At 44.5% G+C, this 22,333-nt stretch overlaps 1 protein-coding gene across 1 annotated transcript in view; it reads left to right on the forward strand.

The window, feature by feature from the left end:
• Positions 1 to 1,797: 1,797 nt before the first annotated feature.
• Positions 1,798 to 22,333, forward strand: part of LOC144508991 (S-adenosylmethionine decarboxylase proenzyme-like) — a 79,674-nt gene continuing 59,138 nt past the window's right edge. Inside the window, exons 1-2 of the mRNA XM_078237211.1 lie at positions 1,798 to 2,002; positions 5,883 to 5,969. Of these exons, the coding sequence (XP_078093337.1) occupies positions 1,896 to 2,002; positions 5,883 to 5,969 (194 nt within the window). The 5' untranslated portion in view covers positions 1,798 to 1,895. The remainder of the gene's footprint in view (positions 2,003 to 5,882; positions 5,970 to 22,333) is intronic.

The raw sequence follows: 22,333 nt of genomic DNA on the forward strand, positions 1-22,333 counted from the left end.
CAACAGGTTTATTTGGTAGCACAAGCTTTTGGAGCGCTGCTCCTTCTTCAGCTGAGTGAAGAGGGTCAACTCTTCAGTGAAGAGTGTCAAATAAACCTGTTGAACTTTAACCTGGTGTTGTGAGACTTCTTAGTGTGGGAGGAAACCAGAGCATCCGGAGGAAATCCATGCTGACACGGGGAGAACGTGCAAACCCCGCACAGATGGTCAAGGCAGGGAATCGAACCTGGGTCCCTGGCACTGTGAGGCGGCAGTGTTAATCACTGTGCCACCGTACCACCCAAAAACAAACATCACCATACTAAAGGTTTGCCTGTTGTATAGAGGAGACTTACTCTAGACACAACATTGCCAAAAATTATTACAAGACTTGAGTTAAGGCAAACATATCTCACTTATCTCGGGCTGACTGTCTTCCCTGATTGGGGCACAGAGAGGTAAGTAGTTGCTTGCTTCAGTTCTGCAGCTCAAACTGATGCAATTCATGTTGAGTCAGTGTGGTGTGAGATTTCCAGCATCCGCAATAGTTTGCTTTTAGTTATGTGGGCACCCATACTATGGTCAGGACAATAATGACAATGTGCTTGTACATTTTGTGGTGAATTGTACTGCTCACCATTCCCTTCATGAGAAATTCACAACTCCCAGCTAGCAAGGACTAATACCCACTGTTGGCAGTTGTTTACAGCAACAACTTGTACTTCTATAGCACCCTTAACTCGATAAAGAGTGTCAAGGTGTTTCACAGGACTATGTCCCCTTTGGGGTGGGTGGGTAACATCATTAGGATTTCTTTGGGATGAAAGTTGCTTGGCAGAGGAGTTTCAGTGCCAAATAATCTGCCTTGATAGACACAGTACCACACTGATATTTCAGCTCACTGCTACCTCACCAGCCACACTGACTCAGTGAACTGACTGTGAACTGAGGCTTCCAACTTTATCATAATGTCTCTGTGAGGGGTGTGTTTCTACCTGGGCAAATAGCAGAAGGATTCGAGGATCTAACTTTAATTCTGCTGTGGCCTGCGGCCAAGCTCCCTACTCCATGTAGAGCATCCTCACTGGGGGAAAGTCTACAATCTATATTCGAGAAACAAACAATGGGGATATCAGTAGCTTGCTTGGAGACTGTTAAACAGGGTGATGTTCATATCATCCTGGTGACTAAAGAGAAATTGTGTATTTCATAGACTCTTTACAGTGCATAAGGAGACCATTTGGCCCATCGAGTCTGCACCAACTCTCCGGCAAAGCATCCCACCCAGGCCCTAACCTTTAATCCCATGTATTTACCCTGCTAATCCCCCTATCTTGGGACACTAAGGGGCAATTTAGTATGGCCAATCCAGCTAACCCGCACGTCTTTGGAGTGTGGGAGGAAACTGGAGCCCCCGGAGGAAACTCACGAAGACACGGGGAGAATGTGCAAACTCCGCTCAGACAGTGACCCGAGGCCGGAATTGAACCCAGGTGCCAGGTGCTGTGAGGCAGCAGCGTTAACCACTGTGCCACCGTGTAGTGAGGCAGTTAAAAAGTGACACTTTAAAAAAAAAACTTTCAGTAATTCTTGGATAAAGTTCAGTAATTCTTGGACAAAGTTCCAAAAGGAGGACAGTCAGGGTACTTTCCCTGCCAAATCATTAGGGGCAAAGGCGAGTTACAGAGTTTGACAACTCACTGGGAAAGGATGGTGGACTACAACTCCCAGGGTACATTTCATGGACACCCAGTTTAAATAAACACAGCTAAAGATCAGCCTGCCACTTTGCTGCCGAACTCACAGATGGCAGGAGACATCAGCTAGCGGATCCCAATACCGTTTACATTCGCATCAACCACAGACACACACACACAAACCGAGCAATTCACCTGAAAGAGGACATTCAATTCGCCATGGAAAACAGTGTCCATTTCTTTGAAGGCACCGAGAAGCTGCTTGAGGTGTGGTTCTCTAGGAAGGATGAAGGTAACGGATCGGGAGATCTCCGCAACATCCCCAGGTACAAGCGACGAAGCAGCGACGGGAAGGACGCAGCAATCCTTTTGGGAATCTCTGTTTATGTGTAAATGCCACTCACTCGCGTTTGGAGAGAACACAGAGCACCAGCCGCTTTGAAATGTTGCAAAGGAACTTGCTTCAGCTTGGTGCCGGCTTGCTGCTGGACGTCAACCAACTGGGGAGGGGGAGGGGGCGTGGAGAGCAGGTTCAAATCAGAGCCAAATGATGCTTCAGATCTGTAGATTCCTGAATCACTTCCCATGGTCGCCCACAAATCAACTTTTCTTTTGCAAATTTAACATAGAAACGAACTAAACCCCAAATAAATTGCCCACTTGAATTCCTACTCATCCACATCACGCATTTATTCAGACAAAGCTAACCCTTAAACTCAGCTGCATAGCTGTTGCTCACATTATTTCCACTTTAAAGAGCGACTGACACAGCCTCTTTCTCTCAAAATTAAAATGTATAAAAAGAAGACAGTTTGGAGGTGTTTGCAACAACAAAGAGGCATTGCAGTAAAATCTACTGACTTCCAAATGTCATTTTTTAAAATCATTAGTATTATTCCTGTACCCAAACCCCATCAGGACCAAAACCAATTTCTGGTCATTTCCAGGCTAGTTTTTACTGGGAAGTCTTTTTATTGATGGTCCTGGGGTGTTCCAGACCACAGATTAGCTTCTTGGAGATTTTTGTCCCAAAAGCATTGTTTTAAATATCGCTTTCTGGAAAGGCGCTGATTCCTCAGACTGCCTGAGTTCACTTGCTTATTTTTCTTTTCTTCTTAAATAACCTCACGGCCCTTTGCAATCTGCACGGTTTTCAACTACAGAAACTCCCTGGCCCAGTCCAACGGATGAGTTATTTTACTACAGCTGTATCTGCAGGAGACAGCAGTGGATTAATGTACCTGGAGGTGAATGCATTTGGTTGGTGCTGTGTATTTGCAGAAAAGCTGAAAGAAAATGCAATCACTTTAGTTTTTTTTTTAATGTGTCAGCTCACATCAAAGGGTTTCAACATATTCTATAAAGTATGATAGAAGAAAGGGCATGATTTTTAAACAGTGTGAAAATAGAACTACCCCTATTTCACCAAATCTATATCCAAATTTAGTAAAAGCAGATTATTTGGTGTGAACACATCTTGGCTTATTGCAAACTAAAATCAGGGTTGTACTTTTCAGGGTATGAAAGGTAATGTCAGAGTGCCTTAAACATCAGTATACGAGGGCGCTCGTGTTACAAACACACTGACTATTAATATTTATATCCAGTCCCCAAGCAGCCTCATTAAAAATACAACACACATTGTCATTCGACCATTTCCTATCAGTGTATTTGAGACAAGATCACTGAGCGTGATCATAATGAAGGATAAAGTGCATTCTCCCAGTGATCCTCTACAGAAATAGTGAGCCTGGCCTCATTTATTTCAGAGGTAAGATTGTGTTTGTGACATTCAGCTGGTGTCTGACTCTGCAGTATTGGCTTCACTGCAACATACCCCAAGCTGATAGAGCTATTCTGGGAAAGGATGTCAAACATTCAACCGTCAGCAACTACCCATTTGATTCAGAACCTCATCAGTAGGTTCTTTTTAAAACAAATTAATAATTAAAATAATGTTGAAGTTTTCACAACTATACGTATTACAGCAGTGATTATTGAGTATTGTGTATTACTGACAGATACATTAAATCAAATATTTTGTATTGAGATTCTTCTCTTGAACCCCCTTTGTTTTAAAAACAATCTCCATATTAGGCATTGCATTAGGCTCATTTGTACCCAGTTAGGGGGATGGTAATATTTATCAAAGCACTGCTGCCTCACAGCGCCAGTGGCCCGGGTTCGATTCCCGGCTTGGGTCACTGTCAGTGTGGAGTCTGCACATTCTCCCTGTGTCTGCATGGGTTTCCTCCGGGTGCTCCGGTTGCCTCCCACAGTCCAAAGATGTGCAGATTAGGTGCATTGGCCATGCTAAATTCTCCCTCAGTGTACCTGAACAGGCACCGGAGTATGGCAACTAGGGGACTTTCACAGTAACTTCATTGCAGTGTGAATGTAAGCCTTGTGACTAATAAATAAACTTTACTTTTGATCAGTCTGCAGCGAGCAGGGCTGGGGAAGGAGCAGTGTGTAGATATTGGACAAGAACAGGAAGAGACTTGCTAGTGATATCCTTTCCCTGCTCCCCAGTTAAAACATGCTAACGCTTAATTGGTGAGTTTGCTGATGAAGAATAGCCGCTGGAGGGATGTTGAGGAGAGGCAGTGGAGTGAGGGCAGAATGAAAAACCTTGGGTACAGTGTGCGAATAGAATACGCTGTGAATCACATATCTAATTATCTACCTTTTAATTAACCACCAGTAATTAAACGGTCAGGAAAACTTGGTAGTGGATAGTTTTGGTCAGGAATCCATCTTTAAACATCTACCTTCCTATTTTTGATTAAGTATTTTTTGGTTTTAAGAAACGTTCATCCTCGCTGGGAAATTGAGAAGATAATCCACTGTTGCCTTGACAACAGATCACTCACAGAGGCTTTTAGTCAGAAGTGCTTCAAGGCTATCTCTGCAGCTTATGCCATTCATATCTGTAGGTCCAACTGCCACCCCCACCCCTCCACCCCGCAAGCCCCCTCACCTTTGATTTCCAGAAAATTCAGACCTTCACCTGAGGAACACTATCACTGTAAATATTTGGAAAGATGGGAATATTCATCATTCATCATTGCTGCTTGATAATGTTATATGTCACTCGATGTCAGCACACACAATAGCACTTGGTCAGTGTTGCTAAGCAAATTACATTACATGTTTACACTTATCACATGTTTGGGTGAAAGCTGCTGTAAATTGATGGCAACAGGTAATATTGGAATGAACCAGAAATCGGAATTGTCTGTACAACCGGGTTCAATTCTGGCCTTGGGTCACTGTCTGTGTGGAGTTTGCACATTCTCCCCGTGTCTGCGTGGGTTTCCTCCAGGTGCTCCGGTTTCCTCCCACACTCCAAAGATGTGCAGGTTAAGTGGATTGGCCATGCTAAATTGCTCCACCAAATTTTTGCACATCATTGTTATAGATTGTATTTTACACTTGTAACAACAACAACACTGCTACACTATAGAGCTTGACAATATTGCTAGAGGGATGGAGTTTAAAAACAGTGAGGTTATGTTGCAGCTATATAAGGTGCTGGTGAGGCCACACCTGGAGTACTGTGTACAGTTTTGGTCTCCTTACTTGAGAAAGGATATACTGGCACTGGAGGGGGTGCAGAGGAGATTCACTAGGTTGATTTCGGAGTTGAGAGGGTTGGCTTATGAGGAGAGACTGAATAGACTGGGACTATACTTATTGGAATTCAGAAGAATGAGGGGAGATCTTATAGAAACATATAAGATTATGAAGGGAATAGATAAGATAGAAGCAGGGAAGTTGTTTCCACTGGCGGGTGAAACTAGAACTAGGGGGCATAGCCTCAAAAGAAGGGGAAGCAGATTTAGGACTGAGTTGAGGAGGAACGTCTTCACACAAAGGGTTGTGAATCTGTGGAATTCCCTGCCGAGTGAAGCAGTTGAGGCTTGAATGTTTTTAAGGCAAGGATAGATACATTTTTGAACAGTAAAGGAATTAAGGGTTATGGTGAGCGGGCGGGGAAGTCGAGCTGAGTCCACAAAAAGATCAGCCATGATCTTATTGAATGGCAGAGCAGGCTCGAGGGGCCAGATGGCCTACTCCTGCTCCTAGTTCTTATGTTCTTATTAATGTAACAGTAAGTCCTTTACTGTGACTGGACAGCTAGTCACAATGAAGATGATGCTAAAGCTTTTGTCAGTAACTGCTACCATCTTCTGTATGAAATAGATTTGAGTGGAACAAGCTCCTGAAAAATGTGCATTGTTTGATTGTCAGCGTGACAAGAACAGACTGGCAAGATGCTTATGTGCTCAGGTAAGAGACAACTATGGCACATAATATAGATATTGATTGTTGGACTATTTTAAGGATCCCTTAAACCCATTGTTTGACACATGCTTATTCTGTCTGATTAAAAAAAGGATCCTGTTTTACAATCACCTTGATTTATAAGAAAAGACAAGTTGAGCAAGTTTTAAGATTGTGTGATACATAACTTATATGACCACGATAATGAATGCATCTTATTCAAGGGCAAATGTTTGAAAAGTCTTCAACACAGACTCCAGATATTTGAGAATGTGGGGCACTTTTGAAAGTTACTCGCACTGTTCATTAAATTATTATAAGAGTATTATTGGATGGCACAGTGGTTCACACTGCTGCCTCACAGAGCCAGGGACCCGGGTTCAATTCTGGCCTTGGGTCACTGTCTGTGTGGAGTTTGCACATTCTCCCCGTGTCTGCGTGGGTTTCCTCCAGGTGCTCCGGTTTCCTCCCACACTCCAAAGATGTGCAGGTTAAGTGGATTGGCCATGCTAAATTGCTCCGTTAGTGTCCAAAGATGTGTAGGTTAGGGGGATTAGTGGGGTAAATACATGAGGTTATGGGGATAGGGCCTGGGCAAGATGCTGTGTCAGAGAGTCGGTGCAGACTCGCTGGGCCAAATGGCCTCCTTCAGTACTGTAGGGATTCTATGATTCTATGAAAGCAAAAAGTCAGAATGATTTTCAAGAGTCAAAGGTACACATATAAAGTATTTGGGCAATTGGATGAATTGATTGGCCTTCATTCTGGCCTCTTGAGGCCATTGTAACTTCCTGTTATGATGAGAACTGAGTGATTAATGGTAAAATATTGTACGTTTCACAGGAGGAATGTAGGATGTTGCATTCGCTTCAGGCATTGCTTGTGCACCCAAGGCTATTCTGTTACAGGAAAAGCGCACTTAAACCATTTACAACCAGAAAACTGAAAGCATTATTTGCTTTAGAAATTTAGGTTGCATTTTGCAAATGTGAAGAATGGGGACTCAGTCTGCGTTCAGTTTACACATTTAATGAATTAAACCTTTTGTGAATGTGTACAACACATTCAATTTGTAGGGTGGCATATTAAATATTTATAGCACAAAAAAACAAGAAAAATCCTCCTGCGATTGACTTAATTAACCATGTATTAAGTAAGGGACATAATAAAAACCAAACTGTCACAATATGCAGAGGCCATGCATGATTATTCCTTATGGACTTCTGAAACATTTGTTCATGTCCTGCTTTACAGACTCTAAGGTCCATCTTCTGCCTCAATGAATAAAGATATCAGGGATTTTTAAATCTAACTTTGCCTTGTTGCTGTAGATGTCTCAAACCAGTTCTCTTTAGAAAGCACCAATTTATCCCAAATCAATCCTGTCTAATAGTGTTTCACATACTCACAATCTCATGGAAAGCAAAAGGCTTATCCTTGCTCAAGACGTGGGAATTTTGGACTTGCACTCTCTAAGGTCGAGAGCTTCAAATTTTTAGGTGTCCAGATCACCAACAACCTGTCCTGGTCCCTCCATGCTAACACTATAGTTAAGAAAGCCCACCAACACCTCTACTTTCTCAGAAGACTAAAGAAATTTGGCATGTCAGCTACGACTCTCACCAACTTTACAGATGCACCATAGAAAGCATTCTTTCTGGTTGTATCACAGCTTGGTATGGCTCCTGCTCGGCCCAAAATCGCAAAAAACTACAAAAGGTCATGAATGTAGCCCAATCCATCACGCAAACCAGCCTCCCATCCATTGACTCTGTCTACACTTCCCGCTGCCTCGGCAAAGCAGCCGGCATAATTAAGGACCCGCCCACGCACCCCGGACATTCTCTCTTCCATCTTCTTCCTTCGGGAAAAAGACACAAAAGTCTGAGGTCACGTACCAACCAACTCAAGAACAGCTTCTTCCCTGCTGCTGTCAGACTTTTGAATGAACCTACCTTGCATTAAGTTGATCTTTCTCTACATGCTAGCTACATTCTGCACTCTTTCGTTTCCTTCTCTATGAACGGTATGCTTTGTCTGTATAGCGCGCAAGAAACAATACTCTTCACTGTATGTTAATACATGTGACAGTAATAAATCAAATAAGTCAAGTAAAATAGTGTTGTACTCATGTTTCCCTTTAGTTATTCCAGCTGTGTCTCAGTTGGTTGCGCTGTCACCTAAGGTAGTGGGACTTGAGAGTGAAAATCCAGTGCAGTACTGAGAGATGCTGCACCATTTGAGACGCTTTTGGATGAGACCCTATCTACTGTCTCGTGTGAGTGTATAAGGTTCCATGACACTATTTCAAAAAGCAGGGGTGTTACCCACCGTGACCTGGCCAATGTTTATCTCTTAATCACCATCACAGTAAATAGATTATTTAGTCACATAGCTTGTCTGTGGGAGCTTGCTGTGCACAGATCGACTGCAGCATTTCCTACTTCTTCTTCTTCTTTAGCAGTCCCTCAGGGTCGAGGAGGACTTGCTTCCACTCCAGGGAGGTGGGTTCTGTGGTGGTGGCTGAATGGTCCAATCCTGGAGGCGTAGACTCTGCCACAGGTTTGACAGGGGGTGTTTGATGAGGTGAGTGGGTGGGATGCTCTGGATTCTGCACTCTTTCCTCAGGTGTCCAAGGACTGCACTGACACATTGCAGTCAATGCTGGATTTCATTGTCGATGTCTGCCTGTGCCAAGAGGAGGCTCCTGAAGTCTGGGAAATGATCCACATTGTCCAGGGCTCACTGTGGATCTTGATAGTCGGTGAGCAGTTTTGTGTGGCAGAAGCGGGTTGGTAGAGAACCTCTGTTTTCCAGATGTTTAGTCTGGGGCCCATCCTCTCCTATGCCTCTGTGAATGTGTTGGCGATGGTTTGTAGCTCGCCTCTGAGTGTATGCACACACAAGCATCGTCTGCGGACTGTAAGTTGATGACAGAAGTTGGGGTGGTCTTGGTTCTGAACGGGAGGTGTTGGATGTTGGAATATTTTCGCTTGTCCCGTAGGTTAGCTCTGCTCCAGCGGGGAGCTACAAGGTGATGGGGTGGAGTGTTGCTGCGAGGAAGATGGAGAAGAGCGGTGGTGCGACGATGCAGCCCTGTTTGACCCCAGTTTGCACGAATATTGGGTCGTGTTGAGGATCACGGCTTGCGTGTCATCGTGGAGCAGGCAGAGAATGGGGATGAATTTCTGTGGGCAGCCGAATTTGAGGAGGATGTTCCACAATCCTTCACGGTTGACAGAGTCAAAGGCCTTTGTGAGATCGAAGAAGGCCATGTACAGAGGTTGATGCTGCTCCCTGCACCTTCCCTGCATGTGTCACACGCTGAAGATTACGCCCATTGTTCCTTGCGGTGGGCGGAACTGAGACTCGGGAAGGAGCTCTTCAGCCACCGGGAGGAGACAGTTGAGGAGGATTCTCACAATACCCTTTCCCGTGGTGGAGAGTCGGGAAATCCCTTTGTAATTTCCACAGTTGGGCCTGTCTCCTTTCTTGAGGATGGTCGCAATTAAGGTGTCTCTGAGATCTCCTGGCATGCTCTGTTCATTCCAGACAAGGGTGATGAGGTTGTGCATTCTTGTCTAGAGTGCCTCTCGGCCGCATTTTAATCCTCCAATGGGGATTCCATCTGTGCCAGAGGCTTTGTTGCTTTTCAGCTGTCAGATGGATTTTTTGACATAATGGTGAGTTGGCATTGCGCTGAGATGGTGATGGGTAGCGTGTTGCAGGATGGTGTCGAGGGCACTTACGTTGACGGCTGCATCTTGGTTGAGGAAGTCCTCGAAGTGCCCTCTCCAGCGGGCGTTGACTACCTCTCTGTCTCTGACGAGCACCTCTCCCTTTCTGGCTCTCAGTGGGCGTGTCACTGGCACATGGACAATGGATGTTTGTAATTGCGCTGAAGAAGACGTGCACGTTGTGGTTGTTGGCAAGTTGCTGAGTCTCCTGCACTCTCTCCACCCACCATCTGTTCTTTAGGTCACGGGTTCTTTGTTCTCCTTGGCCTTCAGTTGCCTTTAGGCTTGTTTCCCCTCACTCGAGTATTGGTGGAGCTGCCAGTTCAGGAACGCCCTGTGTTTGCGATCAATGAGATCCTGGATCTCCTGGTCACTCTCGTTGAACCAGTCTGGGTGTTTCCAGGTTGAGAGCCAAGCGACGCCTCACAGGTGCTGACATTGGCGGCTTTTAAGGTGGACCAACTGTGGGCACTCTGCAGCTCTCGCTCATTGGTCATCGCAGGTTCACTGGGAGGCACCGACAGAGCAGCTCTTTCTTCTCAGGGTTTTTGAGTCCAGCAACATTGAGTCTCCTCTGGCACAGTGCTTTCTTTCTTTGCCGGTTTGGGGTCAGGGTGATGGAGGGGGTAGAGAGGATTAGTCGGCGGTCAGTCCAGCAGTCGTCAGTCCCAGCAGGTGACGCGGAAATCTTTGCAGTCCTTTGCTCGGATGATGATATAGTCTATTAGGTGCCAGTGATTGGAGCAGGGGTGTTGCCGTGAGGTCTCATGCTTGTCCCTTTGGTGGAATAGGGTGTTTGTAATGACCAGGTTGTGTTCTAGGCATTTTGTCAGGAGGAGGAGTCCATTGGTGCTTGTTTACCCCCACACCTTTCCTACTTTACACACCTTTCCAAAGATTTGCGTCCCTCCTGACTCCAGCATTGAAGTTGGTGAAGCATTGAAACAGTGACTGCCCTTCGAAAGTACCTCATTGGCTATAAAGCATTTGGGACAACAGGTGAGCAAGGAAGGTGCAATATAAATGCAACTATTTCATTTTTGAACCCTACCTCATATTTCCTCTCAAACTTTTTTCCAATTAAAGTAAACGTAGTCAGTTGAATCTTTCTATGCAACTTAACCATGTGAGTCATTGAAGTGCAGACCAAGAAAACTACCATGTAATTGGATTTGATTTATTATTGTCGCATGTATTAATGTACAGTGAAAAATATTGTTTATTGCATGCTATACAGACAAAGCATACCGTTCATAGAGAAGGAAAGGAGAGAGTGCAGAATGTGGTGTTACAGTCATAGCTAGGCTGTAGAGAAAGATCAACTTGGTGCGAGTTAGGCCCATTCAAAAGTCTGACAGCAGCAGGGAAGAAACTGTTTTTGAGTTGGTTGGTACGTGACCTCAGACTTTTGTATCTTATTCCCAATGGGAGAAGGTGGAAGAGAGAATGTCCGGGGTGCGTGGGGTCCATAATTATGCCGGCTGCTTTTCCGAGGCAGCGGGACATATAGACAGTGTCAATGGATGGGAGGCTGGTTTGAATGATGGGCTGGGCTTTGTTCACACCCTTTGTAGTTTATTGCAGTCTTGGGCAGAGCAGGAATCATACCAAGCTGTGATACAACCAGAAAAAATGCTTTCTATGGTGCATCTATAATTGTTGGTGAGAGTCGTAGTGGGCATGCCAAATTTCTTTAGTCTCCTGAGAAAGTAGAGGCGTTGGTGGGCTTTCTTAACTATAGCCTCCGCACGGAGGAGCTAGGACAGGTTGTTGGTAATCTAGACACCTAAAAACTTGAAGCTCTCGACCATTTCTACTGTGTCCCATTGATGTAGACAGGGGCATGTTCTCCACTACGCTTCCTGAAATCAATGACTATCTCCTTCATTTTGTTGACATTGAGGGAGAGATTATTGTCATCGCACCAGTTCACCAGATTGTCTATCTCTTTCCTGTACTCCGTCTCATCTTTGTTTGACATCTGACCAACTACAGTGGTGCCATCAGCAAACTTGAAAATCAAGTTGGAGGAAAATTTGGCTGCAAAATTGTAGGTGTATAAGGAATATAGTAGGGGGCTGAGGGCACAGCCTTGTGGGGCACCAGTGTTGAGGATGATCATGGAGTAGGTGTTGTTGCCTATTCTTACTGATTGCGGTCTGTGGGTTAGGAAGTTCAGGATCCAGTCGCAGAGGGAGGAACCGAGCCCTAGGCCATGGAGTTTGGAGATGTTTTGTAGGAATAATGGTGTTGAAGGCTGAGATGTAGTCGATAAATATCTTTGTTATCCAGGAGTTCCAGGGTTGCGTGCAGGGAGATGCTCATCCCCAGTCTCTACACTTGCTGACCTATTGTTCTGATTCCCACTCCGCTGCCACACTCATTTAAACCCACCCGAACCATACTAGCAAACCTCCCAGCCAGGATATAGGTGCCCGCCAGTTCAGATGTAACCCATCCTTCTTGTACGGGCACCACCTTTCCTGGAAGACATCCCAATAATCCACAAATCTGAAGCCCTCCCTCCGGCACCAATTCTTTAACGTGCTCAGCAGCACTATCTCCCTGCTCCTAGCCTCACTGGCATGCGGGGGTCCGTGTGGCTAGCCTGGAGCTCGAGCTTAGTCCTATACTGTCTTTTGGCATCTTTGATGGATCTCCTTAGATCATATGTGGCTTTACTGTATAGCTCAGAGTTGCCTGACTTGAACGCCTCAGACCTCCTGGACTTCAGCAAGCAGTGGATATCACTGTTCATCCATGGTTTCTGGTTGGGAAACACACAGATTTGCTTCTTTGGCACACAGTCTTCTACACACTTACGAGTGTGTAAGGGGTGGCACGGTAGCACAGTGGTTAGCACTGCTGCTTCACAGCTCCAGGGACCTGAGTTCGATTCCCGGCTTGGGTCACTGTCGGTGTGGAGTTTGCACATTCTCCTTGTGTCTGCGTGGGTTTCCTCCGGGTGCTCCGGTTTCCTCCCACAGTCCAAAGATGTGCGGGTTAGGTTGATTGGCCATGCTAAAATTGCCCCTTAGTGTCCTGAGATGCATAGATTAGAGGGATTAGCGGGTAAAATATGTAGGGATATGGGGGTAGGGCCTGGGTGGGATTGTGGTCGGTGCAGACTCGATGGGCCAAATGGCCTCTTTCTGCACTGTAGGGTTTCTATGAATGAAGTCAGTTACTGTCGTGGCGTACTCGTTCAGGCTGGTTGCAGAGTTTTTAAATACTGACCAGCCTACTGACTCTATGCAGTCTTCATCCAATTCCTCAGAACAACAATGCACAATTTTCTTTGACGGATTCTCCCATCTCAGTTTTTGCTTGTAAGATGGGAGCAGGAGCATAGCCCTGTGGTCTGATTTGCCAAAATCAGGATTCCAGCACACCTCACCAAACATGCTCACAGAACAGCCCACTCTATGTCCAAGATACTTTTCCAAAGTTTCCCCTCCCTATCTCAGTGCAATGCAAGGCTTCTGATTCATTCTGCAGGTTGCATTCTATATTTAGGCTTTTCCTAAATTAAAAACACAGTCCAGTAACAGACTCCTCGACTGCGCCATGTCAGTTTGTGTTTGACTCCAACAGATTAATGTACCCAGAATTGTTTCAATTAATGACACCTCTTTCTCCTCAGTCTAATATCGTGGTAGACAGGTACAGCAGGGCAAACAATTAGGAAGTTGTGGCTTTAACTATACTGCATATCCTTTGTCAAACATTGAGGCTTCAAAGACATAATCCAAAAGAAATCTCCCACATACAGCTTTCCAAATTCAATTCAGTTCCAGGCCAACCATTTCTCTCAGAATAGCTGCCATCTCGTTTATTCACACCATCGCAGTTTCGAACAATAATGTAAAGGTCCGGTGATTTTAATATTAACAATGTATTGTGCATTCTCCCCTCTCCTCCTCCCCACTTCACAATGCTGTGCTCCTTGCTGCCTCCTCCACAATATTTCATTCATTACCTGCCTGCCTCATCCCCTACTCCCTTTCCACTGTGTATCCACTCCCTGGTCAGAAGGGGTCCACGTTGATCATCGCTGCTACATTCCAGAGCCCAGGCTGCCTGTGAGTAATGCCACGGGGAGATTACTTAATTAATAATTAAAATGAATGAGGTAAGTGAGGAAAAAATGGATTTAATGGTGCATCTTGTGCTTTAGTTCCAGTGTACCTAAAGGGAATATGGACACTAATTAGGTTTTTGTTGTGAGATGTGGGCTTAATACATTTGAAGCAAACAGTTTCTTCAACTCAGTAAATGTAGTTGCAGTAATTAGACCACAATGTGATGTCTGCATGAAAGACTCACTGAAATTACCGTCACACGTTGTAGAAATTTAGCTCCAAACACCGGAAACAAATTACTGCAAAATCATTGAAGTTTGCATCGAAGATTGAATGTTGTTAGCACCGACTTCCAAGATAAAAAAGATGTGGCGATGTCGGCGTTGGACTGGGGTAGGCACAATAAGTAGTTTCACAACACCAGATTAAAGTCAGCAGTTTTAGTTGGTAGCATGAACTTTCGGAGCACTGCCCCTTCATCAGAGGGGTGTGGAGGGATATGGTCCAAGTGCAGGTCAGTGGGACTAGGCATAAAATGGTTCGGCACAGACAAGAAGGGCCAAAAGGCCTGTTTCTGAGCTGTAATTTTCTATGGTTCTATCAGGTGAGTGCCTGGCACTGTGGTGAAGTGCCTGGCACTCACCTGATGAAGGGGCAGCGCTCTGAAAGCTCGTGCTACCAAATAAACCTGTTGGACTTTAACCTGGTGTTGTGAGGCTACTTACCGAGATAACAAACTAATTCCTTAGAAAGGCACTCAGATCTACAAACAGATGAGCATTTCCCAGGGAATGGAGATAGCAAAAATATTCTGCTGTACAAAATCGACAGATAATCATTTTTGTTCTTTTTTTTCTCTGTTGGAATCACTGACAGAGATTTTAACACAAACTGTTAAAAGAGGTGAATAAGTGAAAATGTAATTAGTTGCGCTGTGTAGCAATTTTCCAATAAGCCATGGTTTGAAATGCAAATGAATTAAAGAAGCAGGCAGTTGAATTCTTGCAAAATAAAGTTGAAGATTCAAAGCTTTCTGTGTAACACTGTGATATCCGCGGATGGAGGAAATGAAAATGAATGTCAGAAATGAACAGTGAAGAAAGGAGTGGAAGAAGCATTGACAAAAGTTGGAAAGTTATAAAAATTTACATTTCCAAAGCATCTTTCTTGACCTCAGGACGTTCTGAAGTGCCGTTGAGCCAATTAATTATGTCTGAAGTGTAACCACTGTTTGGAATGTAGCAGCTAAATTTGCATATAGTAAATCCCCACTAACAGCAATGTGATAATGATCAGATAATCTGTTTTAATTATGTTGATTGAGGGATAGATATTGGCCAGAACACTTGTATATAACACCCCTGCTCTTTGCGAATTGGTTTCGGGCAGATTGGACTTTGCCTTAACCTCTCATTCAAAAGTGAGTAGCTCTGGTGGTGTGGCGTTCCCTCAGTGCTGCACTGGAATGTCAGCATTGATTTTTGTGCTCATGTCTCGGAGCGGAGCATGAACTCACAGCCTTCTGGAGGCGAGAGTGTAGCTCACTGAGTCTAAATCATTAACTTGCACATTCAACCAATTATTTGCTTTCTTCGCCACTTGTCAACATCCAATGCACATCACTACAATCAGATCTATTTTCTGCTGTTACCTAAAGCGTTTGCCACTTAGCATGTAATCCATATTCTCACCCTTTCTACTCAATTTCAGTATTATATCTGTGTCATATTCCATTTGTCACCATCGAATGCCTACAGTGCAGAAAGGCCATTTGGCCCATCGAGTCTGCACCGACTCTCTGAAAGAGCATCTCACCCAAGCCCTTTTCTCTGTCCTATCCCTGTAACCCCGTGCATTTACCATGGCTAATCCACCTAACCTGCACATCTTTGTACACTAAGGGACAATTTAGCATGGCCACTTCACCTAACCTACACCTCTCTGTTCATGACCTTATCCTGATCCAAATCCCCATAGGGCACCACACAGTGATTAGCATCAATTTTGTGTTCTCCATCAGCTTAGAAACCTCGGACAATATTCTGTGTTCCAAATCATTTATAAAAGTTCTGAAAGAGTTTCCTAAATGTTTTTTTTTCTTCCTTCAGCTATCAGTTCTCTATGTTGAGTAATGGTGACACATTGGAGAAGAGACTATGTTGGAGCGAGACACAGACAGGGTGTGTAGTTAGGAATTTAGTCCAGGTGGGAATTTGGTGCGGGGTGGGGGGGGGGGGGGGGGGGGGCGGCGGCAGCGGGGGGGGGGGGGGGGGGGGGGGCGGCGGCGGGGGGGGCGGGGGGGGGAGAACAGGTGTTCCTTTTTTTACTTTTGTTTCCGTCTCCACTTATTGGTGAATTTTCTTCTATTGGCTCCAGCTCGGAGATTGCAACTTTCTCGAACTTTAACTGTAAATTATTAACTAATTGACTATGAAATAAATAAGATTGACCATAAATGGCAGGGCTGGTTGTGTGCCTTGATTGCAGCATTTGAGAATCTATGGAATGCCCTGCAATCCCAGACAACCGTATCTACAACAAGTGTCGGCGGCTGAGCAGACCCCGGAGAAGGGGGATGCAGATGGTGCCAAACATTAGAGTCTGTAGACTCGGGGGTTTCCAGGCTCAGTGTTTTAAACTCAACTTCTTGTCGTCCGGACTGAGCAGCCAGAAATACAGACCCGAAAGACCAGCTTTAAAAAAATCTGAACTGTCAACCTGAGAGTTTCAGTTTTTATAAAGCCAGTCTGTCAGGTCAGTTTCACTGAATTGCTGCGCTGCTGCTTCTGACCTTTGGCCAACTTCAGGGTTACAATTTAAAAAAAAAGCCGGCTGGACAACTACAAAGCTGCACAATGGTTGGAAGCAGTTCATATTCGCAGCTATCATCAGGGGAGTGTCCCTGGTTGAAAAATGAGTGAAATCCTTGCAATAATTCTAAAGCCAATTGGATACTGGTGAGTGAGGGCTGCGGGTGGTAGTAGGGGTGGTTGGTTGAAGATGTGGGGAATGAGGCAATGGTGGGGGAATGAGCGCATGGGGGTGAGGGGGCAGTGGGAGGGGTGAGGGTGAGGGAGGTGGTGGGGGAGTGAGGAAGAAGTGAGGAGTAGTGGCTTGAAAATGTGGTGGTAGGGGGTGGTAAGGAAGTGGGATGAGGAGTGTTGGATGTTTGAGGATATGGGGGTGAAGAGTAGTGAGGGAGTGAGGATGTGGAGATGGTGGGGTAGTGGGAGATTTGGATGGTGGGGGCCACTGCAAGGGTGAGGGGTGGCGGGTGAGAGGCTGGTGGAGGGTGAAGTGGTGGGTGTTTTGGGGGATCACCACAAAATGAAATACTGTTTGAACTTTTCCCAAAACTCTCTTTTGAATTTCATCCAGCTTTTTGTCAATGCTGTAATGCAGGGAGGCACAATTCTGATGACGAGTTGTGTTGATGAGAATCTTAGACCACATCAAAATAAAATGTAAGAAACTCAAAACTTGGAGTGATACAAAACAGGATGTTGACCGTTATCATCCAGTTTACCACTCTTGCAAAATATGGGAATGAAATCTCGATTAGTCACTAGGCGAATGCTTAAAGGTTCAAATGTCTGTTACATTCTTGGGGTTCACCCCAGATAGGCAGTAAATTCACAGTGTGTAATAAAACTTGTATGACAACTTCTGGGGAAAGGATAACAATCTAGTTCTTGAGTTAAGTCTGTACTGAATTTTTGTACTAGAACAACAACTCAATCTCCCTTTTCCTTCAGCTGCTTGTATCTGTCTGACTGACAAATCCTGGGGATAGTGTCATTAACGTAAAAGGGGCAGATGCCATTTATGATATAGTGTGGATTGGTGCCAGAGAACTCAGAATGGTAAGGTTGTATTAGCTACAGAGTTGAATTGTTTTGAAAATGTAGTGATTTCTTTGTGGCTATTTCCTAACATCAGTTGATTGCTGTAATTAATTATCTTCAGAGAAATAATTTCACAATTGCTATAGTCATGCTGCCGACTGCATACAGGTGTAATGAAAAAAGGACTAAACTTAGGATTATGCAACATCTTTCACAATATCCTAAATTGCTTTACAACCTAATATAGACATAGAACATAGAAGATAGGAACAGGAAGAGGCCTTCGAGCTTGCTCAGCTATTCATTACGATCATGGCTGATCTTCCAACTCAGTAGCCTAATCCTCCTTTTTCGCCATAACCTTTGATCCCATTCACCCCAAGTGCTATATCCAGCCACCTCTTGAATGCATTCAATGTTTTGGCATCAACTACTTCCTGTGGTAATGAATTCCACAGGCTCACCACTCTTTGGGTGAAGAAATGTCTCCTCACCTCCGTCCTAAATGGTCTACCCTGAATCCTCAGACTGTGACCCCTGGTTCTGGACTCCCCCACCATCGGGAATATCCTCCCTGCATCTATCCTGTCTGGACCTGTTAGAATGTTATAAGTGTCTATGAGAACCCCCCTCATTCGTCTGAACTCCAGCGAAAACAATCCTAACTTAGTCAATCTCTCCTCATACATCAGTCCTGCCATTCCCGGAATCAGCCTGGTAAACCTTCGCTGCGTTCCCTCAAGAGCAAGAACATCTTTCCTCAGAAAAGGAGTCCAAAACTTCACACAATACTCTAGGTGTGGCTTCACCAAGGTCCTGTATAATTGCAACAACACATCCCTGCTCCTGTGCTCAAAATCTCTCACAATGAAGGTCAACAGGCCATTTGCCTTCTTTTCCGCCTGCTGCATCTGTATGTTTACCTTCAGTGGCTGGTGCACAAGGACACCCAGATCCCTCTGCATACTCCTCTCTCCCAGTTTACAGCCATTCAGGTCGTCTTGTTGTTTGCTTCCAAAGTGAATAACCTCACACTTATTCAAATTATACTGCATCTACCATTGATTAGCCTACTCACTCAACCTGTCCAGATCATGCTGAAGGATCTCTGCATCTTCGTCACAGTTCACCCTCCCACCCAACTTGGTATCATCTGCAAACTTTGAGATGTTACATTTTGTTCCCTCATCCAATTATTAATATATATTGTGAATAGCTGGGGTCCCAGCACTGATCCCTGTGGCATCCCACTAGTTACTGCCTGCCAATTTGAAAAACATCCATTAATTCCTACTCTTTGTTTCCTCTCTGCCAACCAGTTTTCTATCCATCTCAATGCACTTCCTCCAATTCCATGCGCTTTAATCTTGTGATATCTAAAGCAATCATAATCTCTTGTGCGGACTTTGTCAAGCGCTTTATGAAAGTCCAAATATACCACATCTACTGGTTCCCCCTTGTCAACTCTACTAGTTACATCTTCAAAGAATTCCAACAGATTTGTCAAGCATGATTTCCCCTTCATAAATCCATGCTAACTCTGTCTGATCCTGCCACTGCTTTCTAAATGCTCCACTATAAAGTCCTTGATAATGGATTTGAGAATTTGAGTACCTTCTTCCAAACAATGCTTTCCATTACCCATCTTCAGCAAGGATCCACCTCCAGGATTTCCAACTCTCCTTTCACCACGAGCATTGAGGTTTTTCACACAACCTCTCAGGTACTCAGTTCCCAACTGAATACTATTGCTTGAGTAAGGACACAAATCTTATGATTGCTTTAGATATCTGGCTTTGTTCTAACTAATTTCACCCAGTCTGCCCTTTCTAGTTCTGTCTTTAACTTCAATGAACACCCTGCTCAAATTCCACCTTCTGATTTCCTTTTTTACTTCAATCTTCTTTAAAACTTCTTTTCATTCTCTATTTTCTAGAACTAATCGTCCTTTAGTTGCCTGGGACTTGTGTACTTCCCCATTTCTCCATTGTATGGCTTTTCTTCTAGCAGAACTATGGGAGCTGTTTCCTCTCTCACTGCTAATCTTCTTCTGCTAGGAGTTCAGCCAATCATTCCACTTTATTGCTGAGGAGTCATTTGATCTTTCTACCCTGTGAGATTACTGATGAAATAGAATCCAATTACACGCCTTGTATGAAATCATTATATTAAATAATATCATGCACCAGACAGGAGAAAGTCGATTACTTCTTCCACAGAATGGAAAAGATCGTGTGCAGTCCATCTGGGTTTGAAATTATTAAATCCTTCCCCCAAATAGAATCATAGAATCATAGAAACCCTACGGTGCAGAAAGAGGCCATTCGGCCCATCGAGTCTGCACCGACCACAATCCCACCCAGGCCTTACCCCCATATCCCTACATATTTTACCCGCTAGTCCCTCTAATCTACGCATCCCAGGACACTAAGGGGCAATTTTAGCATGGCCAATCAGCCTAACTCGCACATCTTTGGACTTTGCGAGGAAACAGGAGCACCCGGAGGAAACCCACGCAAACACGAGGAGAATGTGCAAACTCCACACCGACAGTGACCCAAGCCGGGAATCGAACTCAGGTCCCTGGAGCTGTGAATTTATTGTCACCGTATCCATATGGTGCAATGCGCAGAATATGTTAATGAGGGCTCAGGACATCACCATGTTATCATCTGCATAGTGCTATTAATAACAGGATATTTTCCTGTCAAATTAACAATATTGCTCAATGTTGCTAAAGTAAAATTTGTGCTCTGTGGTTTATTTAATAGGATGACCACAAACAAACACTGCATTATATTGTCGCTTTTAATCTTAATTAATCCTAATGTCTTGTTGAAGTTGTACAAGACATTAGTAAGGCCACACTTGGAATACTGTGTACAGTTCTGGTCACCCTATTATAGAAAGGATATTATTAAACTAGAAAGAGTGCAGAAAAGATTTACTCGGGTTAACCAGGACTTGATGGTTTGAGTTATAAGGAGAGGCTGGATAGACTGGGACTTTTTTCCCTGGAGTGTAGAAAGCTTAGGGGTGATTGTATAGAGGTCTGTAAAATAAACGAGGGCATATTTAAGGTAGATAGTCAACATTTTTTCCCAAAGGTAAGGGAGTCTAAAACTAGAGGGCAGAGGTTTAAGGTGAGAGGGGAGGGATACAAAAGGGTCCAGAGGGGAGAGATACAAAAGGGTCCAGAGGGGAGAGATACAAAAGGGTCCAGAGGGGCACTTTTTACATGCAGACTACAACCTGGAGCAGTAGAGGCTCCAATATTATTTCCAACATATGGCTGACCAGGAATCTCTCGCGCTCTCTGCAAAGATTTGTAGTCTGATACTCAAACTGTTGACCGTATTATGAATGCTCCTTCCTTGGCCATCAGGTCCTGGAGTGGGACTAGAAATCAGAGACAGGGATCCATCAAGTACAATGTAAGACTTCAAAGAACAAAGAACAAAGAACAGTACAGCACAGGAAACAGGCCCTTCGGCCCTCCAAGCCTGTGCCGCTCCTTGGTCCAACTAGACCAATCGTTTGTATCCCTCCATTCCCAGGCTGCTCATGTGACTATCCAGGTAAGTCTTAAACGATGTCAGCGTGCCTGCCTCCACCACCCTACTTGGCAGCGCATTCCAGGCCCCCACCACCCTCTGTGTAAAAAACGTCCCTCTGATGTCTGAGTTATACTTCGCCCCTCTCAGCTTGAGCCCGTGACCCCTCGTGATCGTCACCTCCGACCTGGGAAAAAGCTTCCCACTGTTCACCCTATCTATACCCTTCATAATCTTGTATACCTCTATTAGATCTCCCCTCATTCTCCGTCTTTCCAAGGAGAACAACCCCAGTCTACCCAATCTCTCCTCATAGCTAAGACCCTCCATACCAGGCAACATCCTGGTAAACCTTCTCTGCACTCTCTCCAATGCCTCCACGTCCTTCTGGTAGTTGCTTAGTAGTTAAGTTAAATACTCTAAAAGTGTTCAGTAAACCAGTTTTTGTTTATCATACGCTGAACATGAATGTAAGTCTGGAACCTGGATGAATTCAACTCGTGCTTTGTTTCCAAAATGTGAGTAAATATTTTACTCTGAATAAGTAAAATTTAAAAAAGCAGTTCAAACATTTTTCATTAATTCTCGTCTCCATTAAATTTTAACCGTGGGTCAAACTCTGAGCAATGAGAGTTCAATAAAACCAGAAAATACAAGGAATACTGGACAGGTCTGGCAGCATCTGTGGAGGGGGAACATTTCAGATCAGTGAACTTTCAACTTAACAGTTTGACATACCTCTCTACTATTTTCCCAGTGACCAAACTCCATGCCCACCTCCATCCCCCAACTCTGTCTCCAAGTCCACCCACCTCAGAGCCAGGAACATTCTGCCCCACACATTTATCCTGTAGTTATAATGAGCTGCTGGGCCTGACGCAGAGCTCCACTCCCATCCCAGACATTTTTAATGTTTTGAGCTCACAAGTGGGAGAGTTAATTTGCTCAAAACATTAAAATGGACCTTAATTAATTTAATAAGTTATCCCAGACACTTGCTCAAGCACTCAAGTGCTTCTTTAAATCCACCCTCTGCATTGTAGATACATTGCATGTGCTGTTAAATCCAACAGTGTGGGACAGTGTTTGGATTCGATCTTACCCCACTACACTCTGTGATTAGATCTGGACAAATCTATGGAGTTATACTTT

Source organism: Mustelus asterias, chromosome 21 (assembly GCF_964213995.1).
Source record: "Mustelus asterias chromosome 21, sMusAst1.hap1.1, whole genome shotgun sequence".
Classification (NCBI taxonomy): domain Eukaryota; kingdom Metazoa; phylum Chordata; class Chondrichthyes; order Carcharhiniformes; family Triakidae; genus Mustelus; species Mustelus asterias.